A 16776-nucleotide genomic window follows, 5' to 3' on the forward strand; every position below is an offset into this window, starting at 1 on the left:
GTTGATAAAGATTAAGGTTAAAACCCTGTCTAGTGTCTCTGTTATGTACATCAGATACAAATTGATATTGATCCATGTTAAGTACCACAAAGCATAAAAGTGAATAAATGTATAAGGATGATAGAGGAAGAATTTTTAAAGTGGTAAATATCTGTCTACACGAGCTTCTATTACCAGCCCCAGTTATTATTCTAACTACCCTCTTTTATAAACGAAAAATATTTATGGCATATGAAGAATTACCCCAAAAATGACACCATAGTGAATAAGTGAATGAAAATAAGCACAGTAAACCATCAACAAGGTTTCCTGATTTACATATGATTTAATAGCTCTGATTGCATAACATGCAGAGCTAAGTTTTGGGATGAGTAAGTCAATATGAGTTTTCCAAGATAATGTGTTTACAATGTTAACCCCCAAAAACTTTATATGGGATGAATTAGAAATTTCCATATCATCATATACTATCTTAATAGCATGCTCATATATATTCTTTGTTTTGAATAAAACGGAAGCGACAGTTTGATAACTACCAAACTCATAAGACAGAAAATATAGTCATGAATCCTGCAAGAATGACTGTGCTGGCGGATGCCAGAAGCAATTTACCTTGACAGACCGGTAGTGAGTTGTGTTGCTAGGCTGGCGGTGATTATGACTGCATCTGCAGCTGAGCCCGAAAAAAAATTACGAGGTTTTAGTCCACAAGCTAACTATACCGACCGACCGACCGCCGCTTGTCGGCAAAGTTAGTGCCAACTTTAGCAGATAGAGGGTGTCACATGGCCAGAGCAACGAATCCCCACGGCCATTGATTTCGGATTTCCAGACCGGGGCTGAGTGAACCCCGTTCCAGACCCACTACTTCTCAGAAAAAATCTGGTAGTGCCGGGAATCGAACCCGGACATCTGGATCTGTAGCTAGGAACTCTGATCACTAGACCACAGAGGCGGTCAGCTGAGCCCGAAACAAAATCTGTTAGTTACATTCTAGTTAGTGATGTTAGGTATTTTTTTTTTCGAAATATATTTCTGAAGAATTTCCCACTGAAAATTACTTTATTTCTAATTATAACTAAATATAATGAATGCAGGACGGAGGGGACTCATTCACGATTCTGGAATCAAATTAAAATGCAATTATCGCACGTCATTTCTCGTGTTATGGCTCCCAACATCATCCACTTGTTCGTCTAATTAACGTCAGGCATGACCACCCCACACACCATAAGTACAATAGCATGAAGCAGAGGGGGAGATCTCTGCTACCGGTTTGATATTATCACGTGATAAAGACAAACGGCAATTTACTGTGTAATAACAGTATCCATGGCGTACGGTCTGCCCCCTGTCAATCATTTCCTCTCCCACCCACGATCAACTGGTCCGCCGTAAAAAAGTAGTTCCTTCCCCCGGCTCACAGTCCAACCCAATTATGCGCTGAATCACGAGGCAGTCGCTTTATTTGGAGTGTATTCTGTCTCGCGCTTTAAGAAAGGTTGCTCGTAGAATGTCTGTAATTGTGAAGCTTGGCCACCTTCAGGATATTTTTCCGAGTGTCATCCAGAATTTGCTTTGAAATATGTTTACTCCCCCAGTATAAAGCAGTACCCAAATCCATATGGACCTATGGAATTCGTCTCTGGGGGACAGCCTCCAGTTCCAACATCGAAATCCTCCAGCGCTTTCAATCCAAGATTCTTCCGTCCATTCTGAACGCACCTTGGTACGTAAACAAGCACAGGCTCCATGAAGATATACAAATGAACGCAGTGCTGAGTTAAATAAAATGGTGGAATGCCAAATACTTCAGCAGATCAGAAAAGCACACTAATGCATTAGCAGTGAACCTGCTGGACAATAGCGGAACTACACACAGACTGAACAGATACACCGTCCTAACTCTGCCAGACAGACCTGAGTAAAACCCCAATACAAGGCAAAGTTGTCCCAGTGCTTAACTAATTAAGCACCACTCCATGAAGGCGTATGGGGGAGTGGCTGTATAGATCCACATTTATTTGACCTGGGCACTAGTTGGAGGTGAGTGGTCAGCTTCATGCCCCGGCCGCTTTACCCCAGGGAAAGAGCCCCCGGTACCCATTGGATAGGTTGGGTGGACCGTAGAGCCAGTCTGGACGGCTTGGAGAAGAGAAAATTCTTGAACTTACCGGGACTCGAACTCCGACCCTCCGGTCGTCCAGCCCGTAGGCAGTCTCTATATCGACTACGCGAGGCATGTCCAACTTCAGACAGGTTGTGATCGACTTTTTAGTGTCAAAACTGCCAGTGATCTACCACCCCCTCCTATCGTCGTACCTCGCTTTAAGCAAAAATAACACGACACATGATGTTTGTTGTTAAAGCAACATACATTGAAAGTACAGACTACTTTTCGCGTATTTTCCCGTCAAAATCTAAATATAATCATTTTGTATTACAAGTGAATTTACATGCTTTTCACGTATGATTTCCTCATAGGCCTCTGAGATCGATCAAAAATCGTCCCGCGATCGACGCGTTGGACATGCCTTGACTACGCTATCTGGACTCCCAGTAAAACTCCAATACAAGAATTAAAATGTTACCTAAGTGAACGAAAAGAAAAACGTGTATATGAGTTACGCCACTTGGCACAACTCATTCATGAACCAGTACTTATTGAACATATGCATTTATTGCAGACTCTGCAGATTGTGTATAATAAATGTAGGATGGAAAATTAAAAAGTTCTCGGACTCTCAGCTGTGTCAGTTGATTACGAAGTTATACTGCCTTGATTATGTGGGCAGAGGTGGTCCTTGAAATGGCAGTAATTTTTAACCAACTGACACATCTGATATCCTGAGAATGTTTTAACTGGCCTCCGTGGAAGTTTTCGATCTTACGTCAGATTTTAATTTCACGTATTAATATTTGGTGTAATTTCTGTTATGGTTCTTTTAAAACTTCGTGGAGTGGGGACCCAACTGTCATACAGATTTACTCTTTCTACTGGTTGTCCCAGAAAACTGCATCCCAAATTGTGCTGTGATGGAACGCTGTTCCGCGCCCTAGGCCCATATGTTCTGCCAGTAATGTTATTTCTTTTGCTGATACGGAGCCGGGATAGATTACTCGGTATAGCGATGGGCTGTGGCTAGACGGGTCGGCGTTCGATTCCCAGCAGGGAAACATTTTTTCTTTACTTCATGGAGTCCAGACCGTCTCTGGGGCCCACCCGGCCTCTTATCCAACGAGAATCGGCAGCTCTTTCCCCGGGGGTAAGGCAGCAGGGGCGTGAAGCTGTAGACTCATCTCCATCTAGCGCCGACGCAAGAATGGTGGAGCTGTACATCCACTTCTACATAAGTCTACATGGCATGTTTCCCATTATCTCGGGACTCTTACATGAACGCTATTTGTACCAATCACTCGTCTCTGAGAGCGCTTATTGCCATTATTATTATAATTGTTATGTTTTTATTTGCCGAGACGCACGTACCATGACATAACACGGTATATTTCCGGCTGCTGATGTTCCCGGTTCGAGTGACTGCTTGGAAGAAATCAGGGCGGTCCACAGAACGTCCGTCCCAAACAATGTATTCAGAATAGGGTCATTATTTAAAATATGTTTTTAATCTTTTGTATTAACATTTAGGGAATTTCCTTCTGGTTTCGGGGACACGTAGCGTAGTTGGTTGAGACACTATCCTACAAGCCGGAAGGCCCCGTTTTCGATTCCCGATGGGGTCCTTGGATTTTTCAATCCACCTGATCCTTACAGCCGCACTATGGCTCCGGGACCGACGCAGCCTCTAACAGAAATGAGTACTAGGAATCTTCCTGGGGGTAAATTGGGGCCGGCGCGTAAGGCTGACAGCCTCACCGCCATCTGTGAGTAGGAGCCTCGACGTCTCACAACCCTATGGGCATCCACGGTCTGTTTCGTGGATAGCTTTACCTTACCTTTTATTGAACCTTCGGGTTCGGCAAATGGGTGGGAATTTCTTGAATAGCTGAGGGGCTATATCAGATTCTCAAGAAGTGCTCTGCTCCACGGTGTTCGTTTTGTTGTGAGTCACGACACGAGCAAGCAGCTGATAGTGACGTGGCTCTGTCGTCGCACCGTCAGTTGAAACACATTTCATAAGCTGACTCAGGCGCTGTTCGGGGTTAGGAAATTTGCCACACATGCAGCTCAGGGAGCTTAGTAACTGCAGACTCTGTTCTTATGGAGATAGTTTCTGAACATGTTCTTAATAATTCTTTTTTATAAATGTCTTTGCTTTCACTGGCCGCCCATCCAGTATTTCATGGAAATATATTTATATTTTTAATTTATTTATTTTTCTTTTCATTTTGTTTTGATCACGTGGTCACCCTTCTCTCTCTCTCCTGAGAAGAACCTGAGCTCTTATGTTCATTTTATTTTGTTGTGTTAGTTGCCTGTGAAGTTGTCTCATTTGTGCCCATTTCATTTCTTCCCCTATTCATCCTCTGTCACACGTCTCCTCTCCATCGTACGTTTCTCCTGTCCTCCTGTATCAGTTCTTGGTGCCACCGTTTCTCTTGGCCACCCACAGCTTCGAGCCTCGCCTGATTCGCCTCCCTCAGGAACCAGTTACTTAACTCTTCTACCGTGAAAATGGAGCAATGTGTTCCCCCGAAACTTGGGCGAAGAACTACCAGACTACACAGCGTCACATTTCAAATCACAGTAATTTTCTGAGTAGTGTACTAACACAACGCCCGCCTCTGTGGTGTAGTAGAGTTTCTGGCTACAGATCGTGAGGTCCGGTTTCGATTCCCGGAGCTACCAGATTTTCTGGAACGGGGTCCACTCAGCCTCGTGAGGACAGTTGAGGAGCTATTTCAAGGAAATAGCGGCTCCGGTCTAGAAAACCGAAATTAACAGCCTTGGGATTCGTTGCACTGACCACGCGACGCCCTCTATCCGCTGAAGTTGGCACTAACTTCGCCGACAAGCTGCGGTCGCTCGGTCGGTATAGTTTGCTTGCGGACTAAAACCACGCAGTTTATTTTGTTTTATACTAACAGAATCATAGAACAGAAAAAAATATAAGAAATCCGCAAGTGAAGAGACCGTCTCATGGTCTCTTCGCGTGCAGATTTCTTATATTTTCTTTTCTTCTACCCGGAAGATGGAGGCGATACGTTCCTCCGAAACGTCGGTTAACACCACATATACACGGTGCCAAATCCCAGAATGCTTTCTTCACATTAACATTTGTTTATTTATTCGGAATGTTTTGTGTTGAGTGCCATGTTAAAAATATTCTTAATGGTAGTCTCTAGAAGAACACAAAATCTCGCAGATTAACTTGCTGTTTACCTTTGGAACCAGTTTCTGACACGCAGGCCTAGAACCGGAGGAAGTTCTTTGTTCTCCCTTCACCAAAGGCAGGAAACTGCATTGCCGACCGTGACGTAACTGCTGCTGGAGTTGGAGACCGCACAAGCCTGTGCCTACATCTACCCTTACTGCCCCCTTGAAGTCATTCATCACTCTTGACACTGGTCCATTCTTTCTATTCGCACTTATATTCCAATTTCTTCCCTCTAACATTTTTTATGTCACCTTCAGCCCTCACGTTTTCCCTTGCTGCATACTTCTCATCATTACAGCTGCGCTTCTTCTAAAGCAACGATATTAGGGTAGAAATCGCCACGGAAGTTCCTTTCAGAGGAATTAAACCAACTCAGTTAATATACTTACAGCTGTACTGAGCGTTCTGCATCAAGTCTCCAGAACTGTTTTTTGCCTCCTTCATCACGTAAAATGACCGGTGGAACCGCTAGATGGAGCCAGTCTGCAATCCCGGACAGGAATAGTTTTTGTCAGGGTACACAGACTTTAAGTCATATGGACCAATAACTGAACACGGAGACTGGAGAACCTGAACAGAAAATGCGTGATCTGGTAACGCATATATTAGGTCAATAGAAATGTGTATTATAGTCTTACATTTTATGTCATCGGGTTCTTAATTATCAGTGTTTGAGAGGAACATACCGCGCCTATCTTCATTTTACCCTGAAGACACCAGCAGTATCTTTCTTCTATATACTGATACCACACTACAACGTTGTGGAAGGACAAAATCTTATATTGCCTATAAAATTGCACAGCCTATCTAATTTTGGTTCATTTCGATCCAGTGCAATCCAAACTTAACACAAAACCAAAACATTTCATGGTGAACAACAGCAACACATGAACACTCAGACCTCGTTAAGCCATGGGGCAAACATACTCCAAATTTGACATGTAATTAGGTATTTGCTTCAGAGTTAAAGTCCATACTCCCTCGTCGATGGCTCTGTAAAGAATGAGTGAAAATGATTGTGGAATTCTTGTCTAGCCTCGTGGCGCCTTCAGTAGCATAACGTTGAATAAGGTACGTCACGCTGTAAGTTGGACATGTAATAAAAAGGAATAAAAGTACGGGCATCTATTTCTGTGCACTCGCATTTGTTATTCTTACCTTCCCACGTGACTTATAGACCGCCTGGCCGCGCCATAGCTCAAGCGGTTAGCCACTGGCTTCCCATCGCGGCGGCCCGGGTTCGATCCCGGGTCTGGTCAAGTGGGATTTGTGGTGGACAAAGTGGCGCTGGGACAGGTTTTCTCCGGGTACTTCGGTTTCCCCTACCAATCTTCATTCCACCAATTGCTCCACAATCACCCTCACCTATCATCTGGAGCTGGTACAATAGGCCAGAAGTGGGCCCAGTGCAAGGGAGTTATTCCTACCCCACTACCAATAAAAAAATATAGAGCGCCTCCAGGAATCTCGGTTTGTATAAAAAACATCTTGCACAATGGTATATATGTTCCCATCGTCCTTAGCACAGTGTCTTGCAATAATTTACAAAAACTGTAGGCAAGGATCGACTTCATAATACTTACAAAAGTGGCTACCCATTGTTTTATTGGCTTCTCCTCGCCTCACAATGAAATTCATGATTACCTGCCAACTTTTGAAACTACCTATCCCCTATACTTTTTTTACACCCTCTCCGGCTCGCGGAAACGTCTTCTCCCCCTGCAAGTAACTACTTCAGAAATTGATAATGCTGAATTAGTTTCTTGGCCTTTATGTAATCAGCCCTCCCAATCACCATTTTGAAGGTAACATAAACAGAAGAAAATCATTTTAGGACCAGTCCGTGTTCGTATCAGCAGAAGTCTCACGGAAATCTCGACTAAAAGTTACGGTAAGTTCGCGCGAGTGGATCCCGGTCATGACGTTAATAATCTGTTTTCCGTCCATTCAGAGGGCCTGTTTGTTTCCTGCGCACAGGCCTGCGCAGTGCATTGTGGATCTAGCGGATGCGACTAAAATATCAGGGCGGTCGCGTGGGCACCGACAGAGCTTTGCATAGCTGCATGTAATTTATGTCGCAGCAGTATTAGTGATTTCTCCAAATCAGGATTGTATTTATCCGGAAACATTATTCAGGATGTAACATTTGAGCGTAGGGAACTAAGAGGGTGGAGCGTAGAATGGACTAATTTGGCCCACTCCCGCGCACCTTTGTTGCGTTATTATATAGTTAACTTGAATTAATAAAAGTGGAATTAAAAATCAAACTATTTTTTTAGAGCTTGTAAATGTAATGTCTATTATGGACCTTTTTTTTAAATCGCTGTCTCCCCTCCCCAGGGGTGGCCCAAGCTAACTGAATTGCTGCTCAGAAGACGCCGTGGCTTGCTCCCTTGAATATCCGGCTTAGATGGAACACTGACTTGGTTCAGTACCTGGCACTGTAGTGAGCCTTCGGTTTTCTGTAGAATTTTCGGAATTTCGCTGATACCTAAGCGATTGCTTGGCTTTTCAAGAACTATATTCCGTGGAGTCACTTAGCTATAACGTCAATTTGCGACACTTCAAGTACAGTGGTTTCATTAGGCTCTTAAGGTATATGGTCTCTTGCCCTTCAGAACACATACGCGTGCACTTCCTGCAAGAAGATCAATGAGTACCGTGGCTGAGGACTTCTCTTTGTAAGACAGCGATCTGTAAAGTGCAGTCTCGAGTTGTTCAGGAGTTCAATAAAACCGATTACCATTCCAAACCCAGTCTGTAGTCCATCACGTGACTACAGGAATACTCTTGTGATGCTGTGTGGGAGTGAAACTTGGGTTTTCCGCCCAGTTGGAACGTAATTTAGAATTGAAGATAATTTGCTTCTGGTATGTATCGCCATCTCGTTGATAGGAAGTTTCAAGCGTTTCGGAGGAACCTACTGCCTCCATCCTCAGGATACCGTGCAGGCTACATGGTGTCACATATCTCATCCAAAGTGAGAGTACTTCGATTGTAGTTAACGTAAGAAACTGAATAGCGAAGGGCTAGGGCTGGAAGGGAAGGCCGTAGCTCGATTCCCGCCAGGACAAGAATTTCGTTTCCCTACTCAAGTGTCCAGACTGCGGGACCCACCATGCATTCTATCTAGTGGGTACCTGGGGCTCTTTATCTGGGGGTATAGCGGCACGGGGCGTGAAGGTGACCACTCACCTCCATGTATTACCAAGGTCAAGGGTAATGGAGCTATGTTTGTACTCCCCACATGTCGTCACAGCGATGTGCTTAATTAAGCACAGGGACAACTATACATTTACGTTTTTGTACCAGGTATCTTGTTCTCGTAGCTTGAGATTGCTGGAGACCATGGCGCTCTGGACGTAGAAGAGTGAGAGGAGGCTAGGAAAAGTTACGCAATTGAGATCTCCAAAATGGCGGACAGGATTCTATTAGGATCCGTGATGTGTCTCGAGACGATTACTCCAGACCTTGTGCTGAAGGTGCTGATGGCATTTCTGGTTTCAGATGCCGGGCTGAACGGTGACGTCAGCAACGACGAGCACAGTATTAGTAGCGACGTTGCGGCAGACCTGCCGCAAGATGGCGACTCCATGGACTCAGAAAGGGAAGCTCTCAATCTGGTGAGTGTTGCAACACTGTTTCATTTTCGGTTGCTGATATGTCGCCATTCGAATTAAAATATAGTGACCCCCGCTAATCCGGAGTAATTTGGTCGAGGTCACGAGGATTGGGTAATAATCCGGATTAGTGAAGCAAAAGGTAACCATAAGGTAGGCCGCACACCGGCATGCGTCAAGGCATGTAACAGTCAAGACACGATGTCTGCGACATGACACAAAGATAGGAGCACAGTTGAAACGAATGAGATGAAAACCGCCACACACCGGTCTGAGTCATGATGCTGACGTCATGACTCAGACCGGCGTGCGGCGGTTTTCATAATCTCATTCGTATAGAAGCCCTTTGTTTTGTTTGCTAGAACATTTATGCGCGGAGAGCACCGTGGCAAGAAAGTTTTGGTTTGAGGGCTTCTGGGAATTGTTGAATGATCGCCCCTTAAACTTACCCCTCCTCAATTGTTCTCCCATTCGTCTTCCTTGATCTGTTCTTGTTTTCGTAAGCAGGACACAAAAAATGAAGGAGAGATAGAACTGGTAAGCTACAGTGAAAATGTGTTCCATTTGTGTGATTTTCTCTCGAGAATTCCACTAGATGAACACCGTTTATTTTTCGAGTTCACAAATTTCCCCTTGCCCGACTTTTTGGAAATAGTTGAGAGATAGACTGCGCTTAAAAGAAACCTCGATATAGTTAAGGGGCCCTGTCTTCTTTTCATGGACGGACATTTCTGGAAGGCGACTGTATAGCCAGGAATTTTGTGTCTAATTAGTATACAAAATGTTGAAGATTCAGGGAGAAATTGTTTAAAACACTGTCAATTCCTGACTTCAGTAATTTGCAAAGCTCCTAGAAGGACAGCTAAGACGTTGAACAATATGCTGCTGCTCTTATATAAAATATTTTCCGTAAGATCTGCTTATTAAACAGAAACACTTAACCTCACTTTTTCTTCAGCTGACAATTGAGCGCTGTAATGACGCCCAATTCACCGTTACGCAGTGCGTTTGCTTTTATCGCAACTTAACCAACTACAACAGTTAGTGATTGCGTCATTTGGTTATTGGATACAAACTAACACAAAGACAAATTACAAATTCTGCAAATAGCCACTGATTCGACTGACTACGGGCTGGACAACCAAGGCGGTGGGGTTGGGGATCGGAGTTTGATTTCCGGCAGGAGCAAGATTTTTCTCCTCTCCACGTCGTTCAGACCGGTTCTAGAGCCCAGCCAGCCTCCTACTCAAATTGTACCGGCGGTAAAGCGGCCGGGGTGTATAGCTGACCACTCACCTCCAACTATTGCCGTCTTCATTGCGTAGTGTCCAGGCAGTTAAGCATAGGGACAGCTTTAAGGTCACCGTTAGCGGGGTAACCGTGGTCTAGGGGAAACCTCATTTCTGGAAGCGTAAGGTGATAGGGCCTACATAACTACATCAAACAAAATCTTTCTGGAGACCCTTAATAGTCTCTTAACCGATAAATAGATTCGCCGATTTGCTGAACCTGAAATTTCATTTAAAAAACGTAAAGGTGTCCCTGCAACAGACGTTGAGGCTCCCACATTTTCTAGTCAGCTCACAGATGGCGGTGAGGTCAGCCTCACTGTGTTCAAAAACACAGAGTTTCATGGCTGGTCTAGTTGAAAACGAAACAGTGAGTGAATCACGCTTACACGTGTAAAACATTGTTTTGAGTTTACTAGATTTGAGTTGAAAGAATTTTCCTATTTATTGCGAATTTGTTCCCTGTAACTTGTGATATTGATGAGATAGTATTTTAAAGTTAACTCTCTGAAGCAGGAAGAAATTAGAAGAGTCGTTTCAGTAAAGTTTAACTGACCATGTAACACACAGGAAATATTTTAAAAACCGGACACGAAATTTATGAGAATAGTACCGTCACATGTGGGGGGGGGGTACGCGTGACGAAAATAGCGGGTTATATGGCGGATGATTGGATTTATTGGCACTTCCGTTACAAGTTCCCTTAATCACACCCAATTATAGCCCTATCGCTATTCTGCGCGCTTTCATTCCCCGTTGCACACGCACTGTGATTCTCAGTCTCCACTAGTCGTCTCCTGGCAACGGATCTCAACACAGAAACTAGCACTTCAGGAGACTATGAAGTCTTCTTACTATTTCGTCTTCAGTTACTCTGTACTCTTCTCTCCTAATCTGTACTCAAACAATCTTCACAGTTCACTAAAGACATGCTCCATTCTCGTACTTATATTCTCCACTGCTGAACTGAACTAATCTAAGCCACAACAGATCCTCGTTATATAGTCTCCGCACGGACCACATAGAAAACAAGTCACGTGATTGCTACCCACCCGTCCATTGGCCCGCTGACTGCTGCCTAGACTTGTCCCTTTGTTGCTTGTGTGTGTCGCGGGATGTTTATCGAGCAGTTGCCTAGCAATGCTTCTAGCAAATACGTTACAATATTTACAAATCAGGTACTACGCCCCCGAAAACACATCGACTCGTTTACAAATAACACTGGTTAGCGCTGTTTAGGAAGATACTCGCCTTGTGTTCTGAGAGTCATACAGTACACACAATACGTACATTTTGTGAGGAAAGTGCTGAGCTTTATGTGAAGGCAGGCGCTAGACATAATCAGCATTGCGCTTTAGTGGTTAATCTGTTAAGTCACACAAGAGAATGGAGAGTGCTGTCTTCTGGATTGTAACGACGTGTAAGTCAGAGAACGCCCGACGTTTCGGAGGATCATACCACCTAATTAAAGGCCCAAGAGTAATCGAAGTAAGAAGGCAGCAAACACAGCTGGTCTCTTGGTTGTATTACTGTTCGCCCCTGAAGATTCAAGCTATATATTCCTACGAAACGTCCGATATTGTCTGATCTATACGGCGCTGCATTCAGAACCCCCGAAACAACACACAAGATCATGTGATCAGGATCCTAACCCATAATTTCCATCCGAAAGGCAGCAAAGTCAGTAATAGATTGAAGGCAATTAACAGTCTATCTAGGAGGAAGGATATTAACAAGAAATTTTGTTACGAAATATCAGCTCCCATGTAAGAGAATTGAAGCACATGGGAAATATTTGCGAATGGAGAAATCATTGCAAATTCCGGTCATGAACAAACACAAACACGCAGCTCTCTGTTCCTCTCTGAAGACGCCCCATCTCCATGCGGCCCAATGAACCATATGTTCGATGTAATGTCAAATGCAGGAGTATGCGAAAGAGACGGGAGTACAAGCGCATGGGAAGAAATAAGAGAAAAAAATTAGGTTTGCTGATAAGGCAGAATCTTCTATCTCATCATGTATTTTTCTGTCCCTTCCCATCTCATCTCGAATAAAAGCAATGGCGGCTATTGATATTCAGGGAGCGCTGTCTGCAGTGGACGTATGGAAATTGCGGGGACAAGTAGCGCTCTCGTGGAAGATGAAGCCACACACAAAGTAACTACACAGATGCAATCACGGGTCTTCTGCAGAGACAACCAACTCCATGGATCAGAGTATTTCTTGAGAAGCTCGTAGTTGCTCATCCGCGTTGCCCTGCACAAGCACCATGATTTATATACCAAAGTGCATTCAGAATGGTACATAAACACTCACAGGATCCGTGAAGATCTACAAATGAACACAGCGCTCAGTGAAGTAAATACGTAAGAAAATTACAAAACCACACTCATGCACTAGCAGTGAGCCTACTGGACAATAGCGAAATTAGTCCTAACTCTGCCAGACACACCTGAGTAAAATCCCAATACAAGAAATAAAATGATACCTAAGTGAACAAAAAGAAAAACTTGTTTATGAGTTACGTCACTGGGCATAACGCATTCACGAACCAGTACTTATTGAACATATGCATTTATTGCAGGTTCTGCACATTGTGTATAAAAATGTATGATTTATTTAACGACGCTGTCGGTTACTAAAACTACTCAGTGTCGAGTGGCAAGATTGTTAGTGAGAAGGGACTGAAAACCAGTCAGTCCGGAACCTTGTCTTCTCTTCTACTGTCCAAAAACATGGAAATTATAATTACAAAACTATAATTTAGCCTGTGGTTCTGTATGGGTATGAAACCTGGTCTCTGACATTAAGGGAGGAACATAGACTGAGGGTGTTTTAGAACAGGGTGTTGAGGAGAATATTTGGACCGAACAGAGATGAAGTGGCGGGAGATTGGAGAAAACTGCACAGTATGGAGCTTCATAACTTGTACTCTTCTCCAAGTATAATTAGAGTGATCAAGTCAAGGAGGATGGGGTGGGCAGGGCATGTAGCAGAATGGGGAGAAGAGGAATGCATATAGGATATTGGTGGGAAAGCCAGAAGGAAAGAGGGCACTGGGAAGGTGGTTGGATAGTATTCATTTGGATCTTAGAGAGATAGGATGAGATGGTATGCACTGGATTGATCTGGCTCTGGATAGGGACCAGTGGAGGGCTCTTGTGTAAACGGCAATAAACCTGCTTCCACTGAATACTGGGAAGCTCTTGAATAGCTGCACAACTGGCGGCTTCTCGAGAAGATCTCGGCTCCATGAAGTTAGTAACAGGCCTATTTGGTGAAGGGTTCAGACTGTGGTGCTTCTCAAGTTGTATCGTTTGCCGTAACTTTTTGCTCTCTCTCTCTCAGGTAGAAGTGTTCCGTTGGAAAGAGCCAGTCTCAGTCATTCGTACAGTGACTGGGATGAACACTTTCTAACGGACCCAACAAAGTTCGTGTCTCCCACCCTTTCGCCAGAGAATGGAAACAGACCCAGTTTCGGCAACGTAGCTCTCTTTAGAATACCAGACGATGGGCAAAGATCAAAAACGCAGTAATCCCGAGTGTTATGCACCATCGTCAGTACCAGTTAGGAACCACTTACACAGCTCTGTTGCTGTCAACCAGTACGTAAGTTGTCTAAGCAGGCCTCTGTTGCGTAGGTACGCGTATGTCGTTACGTCATTTCGGTGGAAACCAAGTGCGAAAGTAATACATAATAGCACCGCAAGATGCCAGCAAATACCTGCAGTGTTGCAATCGGCATTAAAATGTCTACTTCTGCCGAAAGAAGGTACCACAAAGATATTATTATTATTATGATCGTGATTATGTTTATTATTTCCATCCAGCTTCTCTGTGATGCCTAAAATCCACAGTGCACACAGTCAGTGAATGGAGGGGCTGTTCAGAAATCTTAACTGGAGATGCGAATTGTCAAGTCCCCCCGTCCAATTTTTGAGTAGTATTTTGCTGCTTATTTATAAGTGGGGGGACACGCGGTAGCGTAGTTGGTTGAGGCACTATGCTACAAGCCGGTAGGTCGCGGGTTAGATTCCTGATGTCATAGGATTTTTGAATTGACCTAATTCTTCCAGCGGCACTATGGCCCTGGGGTCGGGCCGCGCCATAGCTGGAACTGTTAATTGCTGGCTTCCCACCGCGGCGGCCCTGGTTCGATCCCGGGTATGGTGAAGTGGTATTTGTGGTGGACAAATTGGCGCTGGGGCAGGTTTTCTCCCAGTACTTCGGTTTCCCCTGCCAATCTTCATTCCACTAATTGCTCCACAATCACCCTCACCTGTCATTTGGGGCTGGGACAATAGGCCAGAAGTGGCAGCAGTACAAGGGACTTAGTCCCACCCCACTAGCAATAACAAAAATGGCCCTGGTGTCGCCTCAGGCCCTAACAGAAATGAGTACCAGGAATTTTCCTGGAGGTAAAGGGCGCCCGGCGCGTGAGGCTGACAACCTCACCACCATCTGTGAGCTGATTATCTAGAAAATGTGGGTGCCTCAACATCTCACAACCCTATGGGCCTTCACGTCCTGTTACAGTGATAGCTTTTCCCTACCTTTCGTCTGTGCTAGGAGATCGCTTCAACTTTTGCCAGAAAATTTTTCTGCCTGTGTATATTTCTCGTGCAGGCCACAGTTACTCAGTTTGGTTACAGTCATCAGCTTGAAATTATGCGAATGACCTCTCCATTTTGTGTTCACTTGTAATAACTTTATACAGATCTTGGGGCATTACAAGCGTATGGGTTGGGGGGGGGGGCTCACTTCGTGCCTCAGGCCTCCGCGTCCTGGCGTTTAACTTGTGTCTCTCTCCTCCAGCGAAACGCTTGAACTGTGCAAACTGTTCCCAAGTTCCCTTCTCCGCCCCACATTTCCCTGAGCTGTCAAATTTCCTGTCTCGTGTCTGTGTAGGGATATTTACAAGTCCATCTTGACTGACTGACTTACTTACGTACTGAATATCATGAATACATCGCGTCCCATAAAACTGAGAGGAGCCAGTGACGGCCGCGTTTTCGATAAACGTGTGGAAACGTTTATAAGCCTCCCCCGACCCCGGACAAACAAGGGATGAGTAAAGGAAACACAGGCAAGAAAGTAAAATGTTTCCGATGTCCACGAGTTACATGATGCCAACTGTGGAATGGATTATGGCTACCGCACACCAACTGCGTCAAGACAAGTATCTAGAGATGAGACGAGAGAAGCATCAAGACTCAGACCAGTGTGCGGCGGTTTTCATAATCTCATTCGTTTCAACTTGCTCCTTTCTTTGCGTCATATCGCAGACATCGTGTCTTGACGTGATGTACTCACAAGACAAAGCAGATGCATGTGTTGGCGTCTCTTTGGCCCATTTGAAAACGCCTGTAACAGTGTAAACCTTTGCATTGGAACGAATCGGGAAGGAAGCGGTCATGACCTGATATACCGTCTCGACATTTGCCTGGAGGAACATAAATTCCAGCAAAGCAGAGTTACCACCGCTCCCGCTGGGATTCGAACCTGTCACCTCTCAAATACGAGCCGACACCCTTAACGCTACACTAATCCTGGTTTGTTTCGTGGCGCAGAAAATTTGCTTCGGCTTCAACTTCCCGCATCTTTTCTGGGCTAATCGGTATATTTTTTTTTATTGCTAGTGGGGTGGGACTAAGTCCCTTGTACTGCGGCAACTTCTGGCCTATTGTACCAGCCCCAGATGATAGGTGAGGGTGATTGTGGAGCAATTGGTGGAATGAAAATTGGCAGGGGAAACCGAAGTACTCGGAGAAAAGCTGCCCCAGCGCCACTTTGTCCACCACAAATCCCACTTGACCAGACCCCGGGATCGAAACCGGGCCGCCGCTTGAGCTGGGCCTGGATGAGCGGTATCTCATGTTCTTTTTGGTGCATAACGGAAAGTTTACTTTGATGTTTCATTCTTTGCGAATGTTCCAACCTCCATCCGTCAGTTCCCCAATTTTGACTTTCTCACGCTGTGGGCAGGCAAATGCCGGATCACAGACGAGACCACACACTGAAAAGACCGAGGATATGATAATGTGCTGCCTGTCAGGGTTATCGCAGCTCTCTCGAGGCGGTGACAGATGATGTAGTGATGATTAACAGGGAGAAACCGACAGAACTCTTGAAAACAGGCTCCACTCACTGCCATTCCGCCCGGTAAGAAGCTCACACGAAGTTATCCGGAATCAAACCCAGATCTCTCTATGAGAAGCTGAAGTATAGGAACGGCTCAGTTTATCTTGTTGAGTGTTTCTGTTTCCATTTCGTCATTTCCGGTCCTGTCAGTTCTCGCTCCGGTCATACGGTTTCGCTTTGCCCTTTGCTGGGAATGCTCCAGTGGACCATAATAATAATCATAATAAAACTGCCGTTAGTTAAGGTGTCGGGATAACTCAGTCGGTATAGCGACGAGTTAAGTGTTGGAAGACCCCGGTTCGAGTCCCAGTAGAGCAAGATTTTTTTTTCACTTCTCCATATCGTCCAGGCCGGCTCTTGGGCCCAGCCAACCTTCTGTCTAATGGG

The 16776-nt window shown here is 44.8% G+C and overlaps 1 protein-coding gene across 1 annotated transcript in view; it reads left to right on the top strand.

Moving 5' to 3' along the window:
* LOC111862734 (POU domain, class 2, transcription factor 2) overlaps positions 1–16776 on the top strand; it is a 201733-nt gene that overhangs the window by 172648 nt on the left and 12309 nt on the right. The window contains exon 5 of the mRNA XM_023848368.2: positions 8844–8959. Coding sequence (XP_023704136.2) covers positions 8844–8959 — 116 coding nt within the window. The remainder of the gene's footprint in view (positions 1–8843; positions 8960–16776) is intronic.

This window comes from Cryptotermes secundus, unplaced genomic scaffold (genome assembly GCF_002891405.2).
Source record: "Cryptotermes secundus unplaced genomic scaffold, Csec_1.0 scaffold5, whole genome shotgun sequence".
Lineage (NCBI taxonomy): Eukaryota > Metazoa > Arthropoda > Insecta > Blattodea > Kalotermitidae > Cryptotermes > Cryptotermes secundus.